At 43.7% G+C, this 16,341-nt stretch overlaps 1 protein-coding gene across 1 annotated transcript in view; it reads left to right on the top strand.

Moving 5' to 3' along the window:
* The first annotated feature begins 7,773 nt into the window (after positions 1-7,773).
* Positions 7,774-16,341, top strand: part of LOC6616917 — a 33,807-nt gene continuing 25,239 nt past the window's right edge. Inside the window, exon 1 of the mRNA XM_032720634.1 lies at positions 7,774-8,157. Within this exon, the coding sequence (XP_032576525.1) occupies positions 8,134-8,157 (24 nt within the window). The 5' untranslated portion in view covers positions 7,774-8,133. The remainder of the gene's footprint in view (positions 8,158-16,341) is intronic.

Genomic DNA, 16,341 nt, shown 5'->3' with positions numbered 1-16,341 from the left:
CACCTCCGACGCCAGCTTCGCAGTCGCGGTCGACGTCGACGGCGGCGTTTGTTTTGCATTTTTCATGCTCGAAAGCAGCAGACAAGCGGCGACCTTGAACAATTTACTGCCTCACCGACCCCAAACGGCCCGCTCCGCCCCACGACTTGCTGTTGTTGCTCCTCTGGCTGCTTTTTATTTATTTATTTATTTATGGGTGTTGCTGCTGCTGCTGCCGCTGCCGCTTTGTAATGTATGCAAGTGGCAGGAGTATGAAAAGGTGCGACAAGGGGGCAGGCAGAACAACCGGCGAACCTGTCACTCAAAACCATCAACATCAAACCACCAAAAAGCATTCAACAACACACCGCCACAGCCATCCATCCATCTATCATTAGTCAATGTTGCTGTTGTTGTTGCCCCGCTGTGGCCGCTGCTTCAGCTGCTGCTGCTGCTGCTGCTGCTACGTCATCAGCGAAAGTGTTACGTTCAATGCTCTTTCGGCCACTTTGACTTTGGCGCTTTCCCAAAACGACAGCGCGAAAAAATATATCGAGACCCCCGCGAGTAACAAGTGGTTCTGCCCCCGCCCACCTCACCTTAATGGCCAGAACCGAAATAAGGTTTGCCTTAGTTTCTGCGGCTAAAAAGCCACAACAAGAATGGCGTTAAGTAGAGTTCACCACTTTGGCGGCATTGCTAATTAGCGGAGAATATTGTTTCACCAATGTGGAATGTCTATGAAGGTGTATATTTAGAAATCATTATGCTCAGAAATCATTATGCTCCAGCTAAGTTGCGCATGCAAATGTAAGGCTAAAAAGTAAATAAACATATATACAGTATATATATTAGAAACTTTAATTGAAGCATCCAAAGTAAAACGAATTACTCAGCGTGTTGATCTCAGCTGCAAGTTAATGATAAATTCTGACATAGAATACACATAATAATAATAGTTCTGTGAACCAACACCTGAAAGCTAGCTTTAAGCCACAACAAAGCCATTGTCGCCAATTGAATTTAAGCTCAAATTCTTTCCGAGCCATCTTATATCTCTATTGTTCCACGGAGCAGCAAAAACACAGAGCGTTGCCATGGCAAAACTCACTCGATTTTGATCCTCAGCTCGAATCTTTGGTCAAATCGAGAGACGAAAGCCGAGAGCTTGCCGCAAACATAATGTGCGAGTTCCCTATGCAGCGGTCAGTATTTCATATGCACGTGTCCGTGTTCATGTTTATGAGTATCTGTATCTATGTACTGGTGTCCGTATCCGTTTTTGTGTATTTGCATTTGTGTCTGCCCGTACACACACACACACACGGACACATAACCGTATGCACAGGAGACTACAGTACGTATACGTAACATGCAACTATTGCATCCCCATGTCCATTGAAAGTGAGGTATGCCGAAATTGTTCGTCCTAATAGTCATCATCGTCCTGCCAGCTCACAACATGTCCCCTCCGGTTCTGACTTGGTCCGGAGTCCAGAGTTCTGGACCATCGGTGACCGTTGGCCAAATTCAGAATGGTTGTTGGAGTGGTAGTAACTACCGACCATTGCATCCCCACAGTGCCTTCCATTCAGTTTGGGACCCGAGTTCAGCACACAGACTTCCCCACTCAGAGCCCGCTCAGCTGCCCTGGCAATCAGTGAACTGCTGCCCAAAGCTCTTACTTTTACTATGCGACTATGGCCATGGCTCCAGCTCTACCTCCATTTCCGATTCTCCACCAAGCTGGCAAACTTCTTCTCTAACCGAAGGGCGGCGCTTTGTTGCATTGTTGCTTCATTGTTGTCGCCATGGCAATATATGAATACACTGAGCGATGGCTAGGTCCTTGGCAGACTGGCCCACAAAAAGTAGTTCATTTTTTTGTGTATAATATATAATTAAAACGATGCCAAAAATATGCCAAAGAGTTCGGTTTCATCAGGAATCAAGACGGAACCACATACAAAAATATTTTTTTGACAAAAGCATTATTTTAACTAAATTACTCTGAAAGAGATATGTACAAGTAAATAGCATTCGTATGCAGATGCAGAGGTATATTTTTTGTAAATGTAATAGAATTCTGATGATGACCTGAGCTTATTTGCTTGCATTATGAACGTGGCAACCCTAGTTAAGCCCCACCATGGATCGAAAGAAAGAAGATATAAAAAAAACCATTCGTTAAGGGGGAGCAGATAACGTGAGTATTTCCTTTAGATTGATGACTGAGCAGCACCCACATTCAGAATCACTAATGAACTGCTCAGCGAAACGTGGCAACTCTGGCTAAGCTCTGCACAGAAGTTCGCGAGACTAGAGACTGCAGTTTCGTCATGAATTTATTCGTTTCCTGGCTGGAGGGGGAAATCCTTTTGTGCTTTTCCAACACTATGCACACTCCAGCACTATGAGTTACACTCTGTTCCAGTACCGCCCCCATCCCGCCCTCCCAGCGACTCCCCTTCATCATTTTCCAGCCCCGTCCCCCATACCAACTCGGCTTACTGACAGTTCAATTGTGGCGCCGTCGTAGTTGTCGGCATACACAATGCCACACAGAGGCAACTAGACGAGCGAAATTTATGCGGCTCCAACTCAGCCCAAAAAGCAGCGCACACAGCACTGGGTCCAATCCAATCCAAGCCGTAGAACCAGCCAGAACCGGAGCCAGAGCCATAGTCAGAACCCAAGCTAGGAGCCATAGTCGCACCAAAACGAACCGAAATTTGGCCCATTCCCAGTCCCCGAGTGGAGTCTCAGTCCGACTCCGTCCCATTTCGATTCCCACTCCCACTGTGCCCTAGCATCGTGTCACTGCTCATGGAGCGGCAAAGGAAGAGGCAGAGGCAACAGCAACGGCAACAGCAACCAACCAGCAAAAACAGCACCCAGTTCCATTGCCATTCCCACTCCGAGAACCCAACTCCCATCTCATCCCAATCCCAATCCCATTTTCATTCGCAGTACAAGTACACCCCATTGCCATTTCGTTATTTGTACGGATCGTCGGCGTTGTCGAACCGTCGACCGTCGACCGACGAACCCGCCAACCCACCAACCCACCCACTCGCCCACTGACTCACTCACTAACCCACTCTACGACTCCCTCCGCCCCCTTTGGGTGGGTTTGGTAAGTGTGTGTGTGTGTGTGTTTGGGTGATGTCGTAGTCAGATAGATTAAATCGATGGAAATGTAGGACTGTATACACACACAAGCACACGCCACACACACAGATATACACACGTACAGGCGGAGATACAGATACACACAGAGGCAGTCATCTAACGAACGAAACGAATGTTCGTTGTTGTTCTTGCTGATGTTTTTGTTGGCGTTGCTGTTGTTGCTGCGGCAAAATACAACAACGACAACAGCAACAACAAGGGCAGGCAACGCATCACAGCAGCAACATCAGAGGCGTCCGCAGCAAAAGGGGGTTTAAATTGCGATAATCTTTTCAAATATTTCTTTCAACTTGTTACTTTTAAAGTAGTTAAGGGAACATTTTTGTAGGTGCATTATTTTTTACATAACTGAATGATTTTGAAATATAACCCATTTAGTGGTTAGATCTTAAATATTGAAAATGTGAAAACTAGAAAAATTCAAAGAAAAAAAGAACAGGCATTGCCATTTTTACTATTACCATTTTGTGTAAGATCATGACCATTATTAATATAGATTTTTAAATTTCCTTCAGTTTCTGATTAATTATCTATCTTACAATAAAAACATTTTCATCTGCTACATCAATTCAGGCAGGCAAATATATATATTATTTCTTAGAGGTCCCTGTTCAACAACCAAAACGCACACGCCCCTGGCTTACCGCATTTTCAGTTTTGTTTGCCTTCATATACTTACTTATAGATGTGTGTATATGCCCGAGGTGTGTGTGTGTCTCTGTGTGTGTTCATATAGATGCATATGTATTTGAGTATATCATGCATGTATATAAAGGCCAGCGATTGTATGTGTATGCTGTGGCACATACAGTGAAAGCTCCAACAAATGCCCTTGCACCGGCTCTCAGGTGAAATCCTTTTCCGAGATCCCCCCAATAAATGGGAACAAATCCCACTTGGGAGATATTCCTCCGTTGCAATTTCTTTCACTTCACTGTGGGGAGATTCAAACGTAGAAATGAGGGTGACCCTAAGCCAGGGACCACTGTGGCAGAGTGGGGTGGATAAGCCTCGAAAACAAAATCATCAAAGCGAGCACTCAACCCCCAGCTAGCCAGCTGAACGAAAGAAGCGGGCTGCATGGGATGCGATGTGGACACGGCTCGAGTCGGGCATGAGAAGCGCGTAGAAAGGCCTGTGGCAGAAATGAAATATCAATAAATGATTAACATTTCGGGCAATCAAGAGAATTTTATTAGAAACATAGAATTATTAAAGCCTTCCGTAGGCAAAGTCGGTTAAGACTTTAATGATGGAAGTTGAGCAATAGAAAAGGGTTATGGTTCATAAGAGGGGCTTTCAGTACACCTACTGATCATCATCAAGATGAGGAGAGGATATGTAGATGTAGATCATGGTGGTTAAAGATTTTTGCTTGTTTTTATTAAATATCATTATCACTTTCAAGTACATATCTAATCTTTTAATATCGAATAGAATAGAATGTGTTGATCATCTTCCATATTAATCTAAAATCCTTATTGCAGTAATGGTATTATATGTACATTCTTAAGATACATTTATAATCTTAACGATTTGCTTTGACCCTATTGGTTTACTTATCTCTCTCCTAATGCCGTTTTATCTATATATTTATCTAACTTACTGTCTTGATCTATCTTTTATCAATCTGTGATCAATTGATAGTAGTCATTATACCCCCATTTTTTAATAGATAGTTCTTTTAACTTTCCGGAAATTCCGACTCGCTACCTATGCGCCCATCTATCTCTACATATCCTATATCCTCCCTATGCCCCCTATTACGGGGGAACCCCGTAACCCAAGGCAAAGCATATTTGAACTTTTTTTCTTTTTGATAGAGCGGACAAAGCCATAGGCGACTGATGGAGCGCCCCTTCCCCTGTTTCTGCTCCTGCCTCTGTCACTCCAGGCTGAGTCCCCTTAGACTGAAGCTGCGACTGAGACAGACCACAGACTCCGTCTTCGACCTTTCGTAGACAAAGCAGAGCCGCAACTGGCGGCAATAACCACGCGACAACAACGCCGCTCGTCGACGGTGACGCTGTCGCTGCTGAGACTCGTTAATGTTGCTGATACCATGGCCATAGCCATAGCCATAGGTTGCCAGTTGCGAGTTGCCGTGGCCGTTGCTGTTGCTGTTGTTGCCGCTTTGGATTCTGTTCCTCTGTTCCTGCTGGTGCTTCTGCTTCTGCCGCTGCCACTGCCACTGCGATGTTGTAAAAGTTTTGCGCACAAATCAGCAGCACAGCCAAAGGATACGCAAAGTGGATGAATAACAGCGGCAACAACATCACCACACTGAGCGCTCAAACATTCATACGGAAATGTATTTGCTTAAATAGAACACATTATTATTAAGCATATGTTTGACAAAATAATTGCATAGAAATATACTTTATATTGAGTAGGTAGGTACTTTTTAAATATTTCTACAATAAAACAAAAATGTTAAAAAACTTGGTTCTTGGTTTGTTCGTAAAGATATTATAAAACTATTAACACTTAGAATTTCCTGAGAAAGGTAGAGCTAACAATATAAGCTCGTGTTTTCCATACTATTTACTGCAATATACATAGAGTTGTTCCCATTTTTTGTGAAGTTTCTAAAACATCATATTTGTTTTCAGTGAAAATGGCATTTCAGCGCTTGGCGCTCGAAGGCGAACAATGAATGCCACAGTCGCCAGAATGGCCAACATCGTTAAAGCTTTAACCGACTCCCCTTTCTGCTAGCCGCCCATTACCACGGCGCTGTCCCCTCTTTCAAATCCCCACAAAAAAACCCCTTTTGCCAATTTCGAGGCTGCGCTGCGTCGCACAAATTTCAATGCGCTCTTGCCTCGAAACGGTGCAAAATGCGCGTCCGTTGTTAGTCGGAAAACGTCGTCATCCGTCGACGGTTGTTTTGGCTGCCTTTGGACCAGGAGTTTTCCGCCAGCAGAGGCAGCGGCAAAAGCAGCGACCAGGACAGAACTAGAAATCCGGCATTACACTGGACAAAAACTTTTGCTAAGCTAATTATTAATGAACTAAAAAAAAAGCGTTTGCATAATGTCCTAAATTTATGAACAAGTTTCATATAATTTAGAATTTTTCTACCTGATCAATTTTTATCAGAAGTTTTAACTATTTTATTATCTATTCTTGTTTAAGTGCGGCTTTAGCTTTTGCCTTGTCAGCAGAAACTTCGGCTCTTCGTTCGGCCTGGCTCTCATAAATGAGCGAGAGAGAGAGAGGAAAAGAGGGAGGTGGATGACGGTTGGTAACTGTGGGAGAGCCTGGGCCAAACAAAGAGCCACCCAACTCTCTCCTCAGCACTGTGTGTGCGTGCGAGTGTGTGTGTGCAGCGAAGCAAGCAAAGCAATCAGCAGTCAGCGGGGTCGGAGGGTGGGGAATTGCTCTCGTAAGTGTGACTGTGTGTGGGGAAAGAGAGCCAAGCCACCCGAACCGCCCACTTTTATCAGTCAGCAAAAGGTCGTTCGGCACTGTGGTCGCTTCGCTCCGCAGAGCACCTGACTCACTGTCAACTTATAAAAGTCGGCGATATCAGGTGCGACGTTATGCCGCCAGCCTTCGCAATCAGAAAAAATGATATGAGCACTTAGGATCGTCTTTGAACGGATTTGAAATAAATTTATTTGATCATCATTTAAAACTACATATATAGGAGATATGGCTATTTCTAAGATTTACATATTTTAAGGTCTTAGTAATTTAAGATACAACTTTGCAATTTATACAGCCAACGTATGATCCCTACCGATCTTCAGAAAAATGTTTTACTGTTCTTACTCTTACCAAAGTCATTTATAAAATGATTTTCGCTATATCAATCATACGCCCTATTAGCCTTGCAGAATGAAAATATAGAAATATTTGTAATTTTAAGTTTACAGGACACTTCATCTTACAAAATCATCAATAATCTGTTGGAAATCTTGATTTATTTTACGAGGCCAAAAAAAAGTGAATATAGTTTACGTTGCGTATAAGTTATATATGATATGGTTGTAAATTCTTTACAAGCCGCAGAAGTTCGATTTCTAGCACAAAAATATCGATCCTCCATTATCAACAAAGATCCAATATTATCGATACATCTATGTACTTGGCTTCGTGCAGAAACCGTTAGGCGCCAATCACAATTATCGACTTTATGAAAACGAGCAAAGCGGCCAAAGCAAAGCACAACCCATACGAGCTGAGCTGAAGCAATCCGAATTGAACCCAGCCAAGGCGAGTTGGCTTTGTTTGTTGGTCGGGCTCACTAAAATAGTTCAGGAAATGATGAAAATGTGGAGCTGGGGCGAAGCGGAGAGGGCGGAAGGCATGGTACATTGAAAGCATTGTGGGTCTGAGTTTTGGTATTGGGATTGGAGCCATGGCTTTCGCCCGCTTGTGTCCCAGCCTGGTGGCTTTCCACAGAGCAACTGAAAATACGAAAATTCGAGTCGGAAAAGCTGGCAACAACAACGCGCGCATGTGGCAGAGTTGCCAAAGCGCAGAGAGTTTTCCAGGCGCGGCGACGGCAACCCTGGCCACCCGGCTGTCGAGTGTGTTGGCCAGGCCGAAAGCGTTCAGTACGAACTCTGCACTTCGCACAACAAGACGCCAAGCGACCAGCGACGACGACGCCAAAGGCGCTCGGCCAAAGCCACAGAGCCCGAGCAAAAACTACGTAAATTTTCCACAGCGATTTTCCCCATTTTCCCAGTCGAACAACAGCGCCAAAAACAAAAACATCGGACCAGCGGTCTGCGTGTGTGCTTGTGCCAGAGCGTGTGTGTTTTGTGTGTGCTAAATAGTGAATCGTTCTTGGCCCGGCGATCGAGTTCCCCATCACCCCCAAACCCGCAAACATGTGGAGCTGGGGCTAAGGAACTCCACGGAACCCAAAACATCCAGCGACTCAGAAAAAGGCGCCAAACTTAAATAACCGCCAGCCGAGATTACCTCCTCAAGACTTCGCAGGAAACCATGAAAATGTGGACGGAATCCAATGTGAGTAGATCGTGATAAGGCCTTACTATGGCACACTCTATAAGCACCGACCTTGATCTTGTCCAATGATATTGGCCATCGATTGGTTATTGTCATCGTATTTGTTCTAGCTCTAGATGGTCTACACTTGAATCTTAATTGAAATTATCAAACTATGATCAGAAAATACTATTTCAATTTCAATTAGTCCAGCATAGGATGTGATATCTGAGCTTAACTTACTACATATAAATTTTAAATGTATAGCGATCATTCGTATTTTAATTCATTAATTCGTAATTTAAAGCTATGCAATCTATGTCTCAGAACATATACATTTCTTAAAAATATTACCTTATCATTAACATTCAGTTTCTCTACATTTATTGGATCCATGCTATCACGTATGGTTTATTGCGGTGTATGATATGATTGCATATGAGTACACATGTGAGGTGCATTCGCTATCTTTGTTTTGATTCTCGAATTTCTTCTATCGGCATTTACGCTTTATGCGCTTGTTTCCTTTGCCGTTTACCGGCGAATCCAATTGAAAAGTCATTTGGCTACGGCCGGGAAATGTTCAATGGATTGGCGTGGGGTGGCACGATTGGGGAGCATCGGGGGGTCAAGGATGGGGCCTCCAGCGGAGCAGCACGCACATCCATGTTGGGCATTTGTAGTAGGCACGCACAGCACGCGTCGTCAGCTAGCCATTTGCTCGATTCCCTCGAATCCCCCGATTCTCGATGCCCGATTCCGATTCAGATACGATTTCCATTCCCAAGTTGGGGTCTTTCCCGACAAGCCCCCATCGCAATCGAAGCCAAGTAAACAAAAGCCAACAACATCAAGGTTTTTTCTCCCTCTTTGTTTTCTTTCTTTATTTCTACCGCTTGCAGCAATTAAATGAAAGTTTTTGTGATGATGGATGATGAAAGGGGGGCGGTGGGTGGTGCGGACGTGATGGTGATTGTGGTGGTAGAGGCGTAGAAGCCGGCGAGCAAAACAAAAACGGCAAAAATGTCATACACGTCGAGGGGGTGGCAATCGCATGGGGCGGTGCGGTTGGTTCGGGACATGTAAAGTGCATTGGCATTTAAGATTCTTTGCAGGCTTCACTTCCAAGTTCCCCAACAAATAAAACCCGAAGTGGAAATACATTTTTGAAATAAACTTGACCCACAATTGGACAAAGTGTTCGATGCAAGATATGCTGCCTTTGAGTAAAATGTTTGCTACCAAGAATTTGTCGGGCAGCATTTTATTTAAAAATATTTTGTTCGTTATCATTTTGCAAAGTTAAGAGTTTATTTAATAGTTTGTAAAATGACTTTAACTTCAACAAGGTGTACAATCTGCTATGGGGTTTTGGTAATTTTTCAAATGTGTAATGTTTCAATTTTTTATTTGAGGTGTTTAGTTAGTAGAACTGCTAAGGGAAATGAAGTATATTGTTGTTGCTGTTGTTAAAAAGTCAACGGATTCGACAGCTCCACATAAATGATTAACAAGGGCAAAGGTCGTAAAACGGAAAATCAACAATAAATACAGGTACCAGTCCCCTCTTACCAATTTACGCACACACCGCAATGGAATCCACTTGTCCTTGACACAGTGACGTACCAAAGTCCGAACGTTGTATAATAATAGCATCATGACTTGCGCTTGTTCCGCTCCTTTCTGGGGGATGGCAGTGGGCGTGGCACCCCGGCAACTCATTTACATTATCGGTCCCATGCAAATGCCCGTCGCATACCTTAGGTCAGTTTCCGTATCATAAAAAAGCCCGGATACGAGTCACATTCACGGGGAGAGGGGCAGCAGCCGGCGGCGGACGAACCCTTTTTTCCGGGCTATAAATACAGGCAAAAATCTCTAACTCGAACCGCAAACATGTGGTGAATGAACAATTGCCGCCCTTGGAAATTGAAGTTCTACATTTTATTTGGCGCATTTAAAGAGGTTCTAATTGTTTTTATAATCGAATTTTATTTAAAGATGTCACTTCAAAATTGAAAATGTTTGAAACGGATATGAGTGACAAGAAATCTTAAAAACTTGCAATCCTTAATGCACTGTGCAAAAAATTATGATAATATTTAAGTACAATTTTATCATTATCGTTAACATCAGCGTTTGTACATAGATGTTTTTAAAACGTACCTATTCGCATTATTAACGCGGAGTAATGAACTTCTGTATGCCGAGTGGTATTTTTGCACAATTAATGCGGACAATTCCATCTAGTGATGTTTGACTGTATAACGGCTTTATGCGTATTTACCATTACGCTTTCAATGCGCAATAATAATGGACAGTGTGCTGCCTCTAGTCTTCTTCTTCTCGCTCTTTGCGGCCATAATTTATTGGCCACTTGTTTCTAAGCGACGGCAGAGCAACCTGCTGTCATGAATGAACGCAGAATGAGTTGTTGGAGGGGGAGGAGGCGGAGGACGAGGATGGCAGGGTGAGTGACTGGCTGAAAGAGTGAGTGAATGCCACTCGCTAATAAGCATCAAGAGCAGACACAAAAGGGCAAAAGCAAAAGCAACAGCAACAGCAAGAGTCAACAATAACCAGTGCAGGAGTGAAAGAGAGGGAGGTAGTAGGCCGGCAGCACGTGCTAAGCACATTTAACGACAACTACAACAACAACAAACAGCGGCCACAAAAACGATTAAATTAAAAACCAAAACAAACTAAAGAAACGGCGCAGCGCAGCTCTGCCAGGGGCACAGTCGCCGTCGCAGTTGACGTCAACGTCGACGCCAACGCCAGCGGCGCAAGGAGAGAGATACAAAAACAATGTTGACTACACACACAAAGGCACACACCAAAATAAAAGGAAAACAATAAAAAACGGCAACGACGAAAGCAGCGCGCATAATAAACGTCAATTTAAAAATGCTAAAAGCTCGCGACGCCTACTGCGACGGCGACAATAATAATAATAATAAGAAAGAAAAGAAAAATCCAAGGGAAACGCCGAAAGTTAAGAAGTAAACACAAGCACTCACATACACTGACACACAGGCAGAGAGCAATAAAAAATAACCCTTTTTCCGGTTTTGTTTTGCTTTGCAGTTTCTAATCACGAGGAAATACATGAAAGCTAACCAAATGCCGCTACTTTTTTCTTGGTTTGGGGCGGTGAGATTTCTTTTTGGCATTTAGCATAGTGAAAACACCGCAATCCTTTTTATGTTGTGCGAACCAGTGACACAAAGCGGGAAACAGAAAACAAATTGACAGACTTATCAAGGGTTGAGCATATTTACGTATTGAGTGTTCATTTCGTGAGTGGAAAAAAGTTAAGTGATTCGGTAAATAGTGAATAAGAATTAGGAATTATAAAGGACTAACTAAATGACACTAACTAGTACTGAAATAAGTTAACAGTGCTAGTAATAATCAAGAATGTATTGAAATCAATGATTACCTTATCTTAACACAATCGTAGATATTATATCTATAGATTTGTATCTTAAGATATGAATAGCAAAACATTTTCGAGATTATCAAGGGGGAAGCCCGACAACGCTTCATAGTAAAAAGCATTAACGATTAGATCAGCTGTCCGTGGCATTCATTGAGCAATTTTTCAACGCCAAATATTTACTACGAGTTCACACATACCAGTCGGCGCGCGAGAATTCACTCACTATCAACCCACGCCGATTATTCAGTGGCTATAAAAACAATAAAAATCATCTCTCAGCCATTTACATAACGATCAAAACAAAAGCACCGCGGCACGGCCACCAGCTGATTGGGGTAGGGTCGAAGTCGGATTCACTCACAATCGCATAGACACTCGCGTTCGATGCCGGGTGTCATAAATAATTTCGATTTGACTTATATTATTAGCTAAATAAATATGAATGAAAAAAAAAGCGGACAGCTCAGCAGAGCAGAGCAGTAAAAAAGAAGGCAGACGACGGAGGCAAACAAGCCAGAAAGAGGCATGAAATTGAATGACTGAGTGAATTGGAAGACAAAGCGGCGCCGCCGTCGACTGCGCTGCTTAGCGTGAGAAAACCCATTCAAATTGTCAAACACAAATGTCTACGTAATGATCGGCCCCTAATAAATGACAATCGAATGGGAATGAATGAACGAAACCGGCGAGCAATGCCGAGCGAGAGCGAAAGTTAATTCCAATAACGACGAGACCAAATGCGGATCGCATGGGGAATACAATTGGGTCAGTGGAAAGAAGTCGTGTCAAGTGCCGCCAGATACTCGGTACAATTGGATTTCAGAAATATCAGCTGGTCATGGTATTAAATTAATATGGTAATCCATATTAAAGCATATCCTTTGAGCTAAGCACACCACTCAGCTTCATAGACACAACTACATTTCGATTATTTAAGCATGTTACCATACCATAGATTCATTTAATATACTCTTACGTTGTTCGTTATCGAAACTCATCTGCCTAGTGGTTGATAAGAACTTAATAACGAGCGATTACCGTAACACTAGCTGCATAATTAGCCGGCTGTTAATCAACTGCCGAAGCTCAGCTAATGTGGATGCCTCTTTGCGTCACAAAAACTACATCAACAATGTGCAGCAGCACATCAGACGGCCCAAGTCTGAGTTGACAAGTACACAGAGTCATCCAAACTGTTCCCCTCTTCGAGGATTGGGGGCTGGTGCTCTTTAGCCAAGTGCAATGGCAACGGCAAAGGCAAAAACAACGAGACTTGTTCGCCCATGCCACCAGAAAACCCCGCCCCCTGCGGACCGACAACCCAACCCTTTGGCAGCACGAAGTGGCGTATCAAAACAAAAAAGGCGACGACAGCGATTCACGTTCTGAGCACAATTAATAAATTATAGACGGCAGAGGAAATGGCGGAGACCAAAAGGCAAGAGCTGCGCTGCGGCAGAGGACCAGTGGTGGGGGATGGGGGTCGAGTCACGTGTAGAGCGGCGAACCAAGTGATCAAAACAAAAACCGACAAAAAACGAATTTATCATTACAACAAGCAATAAAATTAATCAGCAATTCAAAAACTGCAAGTGGCTCGGCTCTTTTTGTTGTTATGAGTGTGTGTGTGACTGTTGTTGCTTGCCGTCTGAGTTGTTGCGGTTGGTTTAATAACCCGAAAATAATCGCGGGCGAGCGACAGAGATGCCAATAGTTGGCTCGAAGGAGAGGGAGAGACAGCAGCGGCAGAGAAACAGATGAAGTAGAGCAGAGTCGTCGTCGTCGGCGTCATTAAAACAACATAAAAAGTAATAAATAAATATGAGTACGGCCGAGAATGTGTGTGTGTGTGTGAGTGACAGGGAGAACGAACGACCTTCAACTTCCTACCCTCTCACCCCTGCCGACAACATAGACAGTGGTCGCTCGCAAATTAGAAGCTCGAATGTTTTTATTTGGCCAAAACTTCTGGCATGCGAAGGTCTTCTCTCGACTTCGTCAAGCTCGTTTGAACCGCGCAAGTTAAGTTATTGCTGGGGGACTTCCCCTCAAACATAACTAATTTGTGTATAAATAAATATTGCACCTTACTGCCATAAATACCCATCATCGTTTTATATACGTAACTCGTGATGCAGAACTTTTACAGGAACTAGAAGAGCAAAACTAAGCTCCGAAATCCATAATTCGCTTGATTTCCAGTTTTCGAGTACCCACTGTAGCTTAGGTGACATGTGAGGTGGCGCTACCTGTCCGCCTGTCTGCTGTCAAGCGCTGACATTGATAGCTTTAACTGTAAACGCCGAGCTGCAAGTCGAAGAGCTGTGACAGAGCGAGTTGGATAGACATTTCTTCACACAAACGTATGTACATTCGTGTGTAGACGGATTGCACTAGCCAGCAAGTCAAAGAGGGATGGCGGGCAATCGGCATAAATTAAAGGCGAATGCAACATGTGAGTCTGCCCAGTCGCAGTCTCAGATTTTTGGCTGCTCTGCGGCGCTGCCAAGTGTTTTGCATATATGCAAATCGTCCGCACACAATCCACGGCCGACCAAAACACACTCACACACACACACAAGCGTTTCGGGATTGGGGCAAATGCACCTTGCAACGTCGCGAATTCGAACTTGTTTGGAGTCGCCTCGAAGAGAGCGCTCTCGTCAGTCGCCGAAGAACTTCAAAGCCAGCAGCATGTTGCATGCCATAAGCAGAAAAACAAAAAATAAACGTAATAAAAACTGAACAACTGAACAACAACCGCAGCGGCAACGCAGTCAGCATTCAGCTTGCAGCATCCACAATCCCTGGCAGCGGCAAATTAAACTAATAAGCGTAAAAGGAACAGCGAACCGATTGCAGAGCTGCAACTGCGACGCTGACGCCGGCAGCGCTGCTGGAGCAAAACTCTTGGACTGTCGAAATCCATTATAACCCCAATCGGCAATCGCATTTCTTCCTTCGAGTGGCGCGGTCGTGGAGCTCCAATCGTGTGGCCCACACCCTCTCTATTTCACAATTCCCCTACATATTGCCAGCTGCACTCGAAGAAAAGTTTGAAGTACCGCAAGCACATGGGGAAACTATGATCTGTAGTTTGTTTACTATATTTCTTAACAATATATTTTTAATGTAAGATGTTCATGAAAACGTAGTATAATACATACAGTAATTAATTAATTACAAAATGTAGGTTATATTTAGAAAATAGTTGTTAGTACTACAAAACCACCTAGTTTTGTAAATATCTCTAGCAAACATTTGGTTATAAGATACACATTTCCAGTGGGAAAAATCATAAAACTGAAGTTGCATTGATACCCTAGGCGTCCCCTCACGGCAGCAATAACCGAAGCGAACTGAACTGAACGTAACCAGCTTTTGGCCCTGGCCAAAACTCTAATCCGACAGGGACAACTCGGACGGGGCTTGGGAATTGGCAGGGCTAGAGAGAGATTGGTCAGGGAAACAGGGAAACAGGATGCCAAGGGCCCAGTGGAAAAGGGTGGGGCAGACGAATCATGCTAGGTGGGTGGCTGCAATGCAAGCTTTCGGAAATTGAAACTGGCATTAGAAGAGTGGCTATGAAAACCAGCATTTGTACAACAAACTGAATACTAAGAAGCTTAAACACACCAGTTACAGTACCCAGAAGATCAGGCGATTCAATGCATTTCTAGTAGAGCCAATGCAGATAGAAATTCTAATTTAAATATTAGTTAGTTAGTTATCAGATTGTTTTAAATAAATAGAAATCAATGTACATTCAATAAGAGATACTCATATCTAACTGCTAAGTATTTTCCATACTCTACCTCAGGATCTGTTATTCACCAAGAACACTTAGCCCGAAGTCAGAAAATTTCGAACAGCTCGGTATGAATACAAAGATCTATTCTCGTGATTCCCAAACCGGTGACCCAGAAACCAAATGAAAGAACACTTCATAAAGGAACGAATGCGGCGCCAATCAGCCAATAGGAAACCCCAAGATTAGCAATTTCAGGCCATCTCGATTCCTGGCTGTGCACCTGATCTCAGTTATCAATGGTGTTCAGCCCCCGGAGAGATGATCATATACATAAACGTATACCCGTGGTACCGATCATTTCGACAGTCGCAATTCCTCGCAAGCAGCCGGGCAAAAATAGCCAGCGCCTCCGAACACAAACATTATTAATGCCTCTGTTGTTGTTTGGATAAGTTTTACTCAATCGCATCGCAGCGAGTCATCATCATCATCATCCAGTCAGTCCATTCCGCGGTCTGCAAAGGCGAGGCGATGGCGATGGTGAGAGCAAGCAGGTCTCCAAAAATAATCCCAACAACAGTGCGACGAACACAAGGCCAACAGCTGGTCGCTCGTCTTTGGACCCGAATCCGCATCTCTGAATCTGAATCTGCGTCTTCATCGACACCAGCATCCAACATCGCTGTGGCTGTCGCCTCCGTACCCCCTTTTTCAATTCCCGTCTACGTTCCTGGCTGGCGTCGCATCCATTCCGTTCGCTCTGTTTCGGCTCATCGTTCCACATTCACATCGACATCCACACAGAGCAACATATCCACACTAAAATCCGCCGAAACCTGCAGCTCTGTTTTACCCTAACCCGTGGAGCGGCGTTCTTATTTTGCTAAATATTTTGCAAAGTAGCTTTAATTTCTAAGATAACTGTTATAGGAGCACTATTCAGCTATATGTATATAGAATTGAATGATGGAATTGGTATGTTATGCTGCAATATGCACAGATTTGCAGTCAT

The sequence above is a fragment of the Drosophila sechellia genome, chromosome 3R (assembly GCF_004382195.2).
Source record: "Drosophila sechellia strain sech25 chromosome 3R, ASM438219v1, whole genome shotgun sequence".
Classification (NCBI taxonomy): Eukaryota; Metazoa; Arthropoda; class Insecta; order Diptera; family Drosophilidae; genus Drosophila; species Drosophila sechellia.
This window is presented reverse-complemented; position numbering and strand designations above follow the sequence as displayed.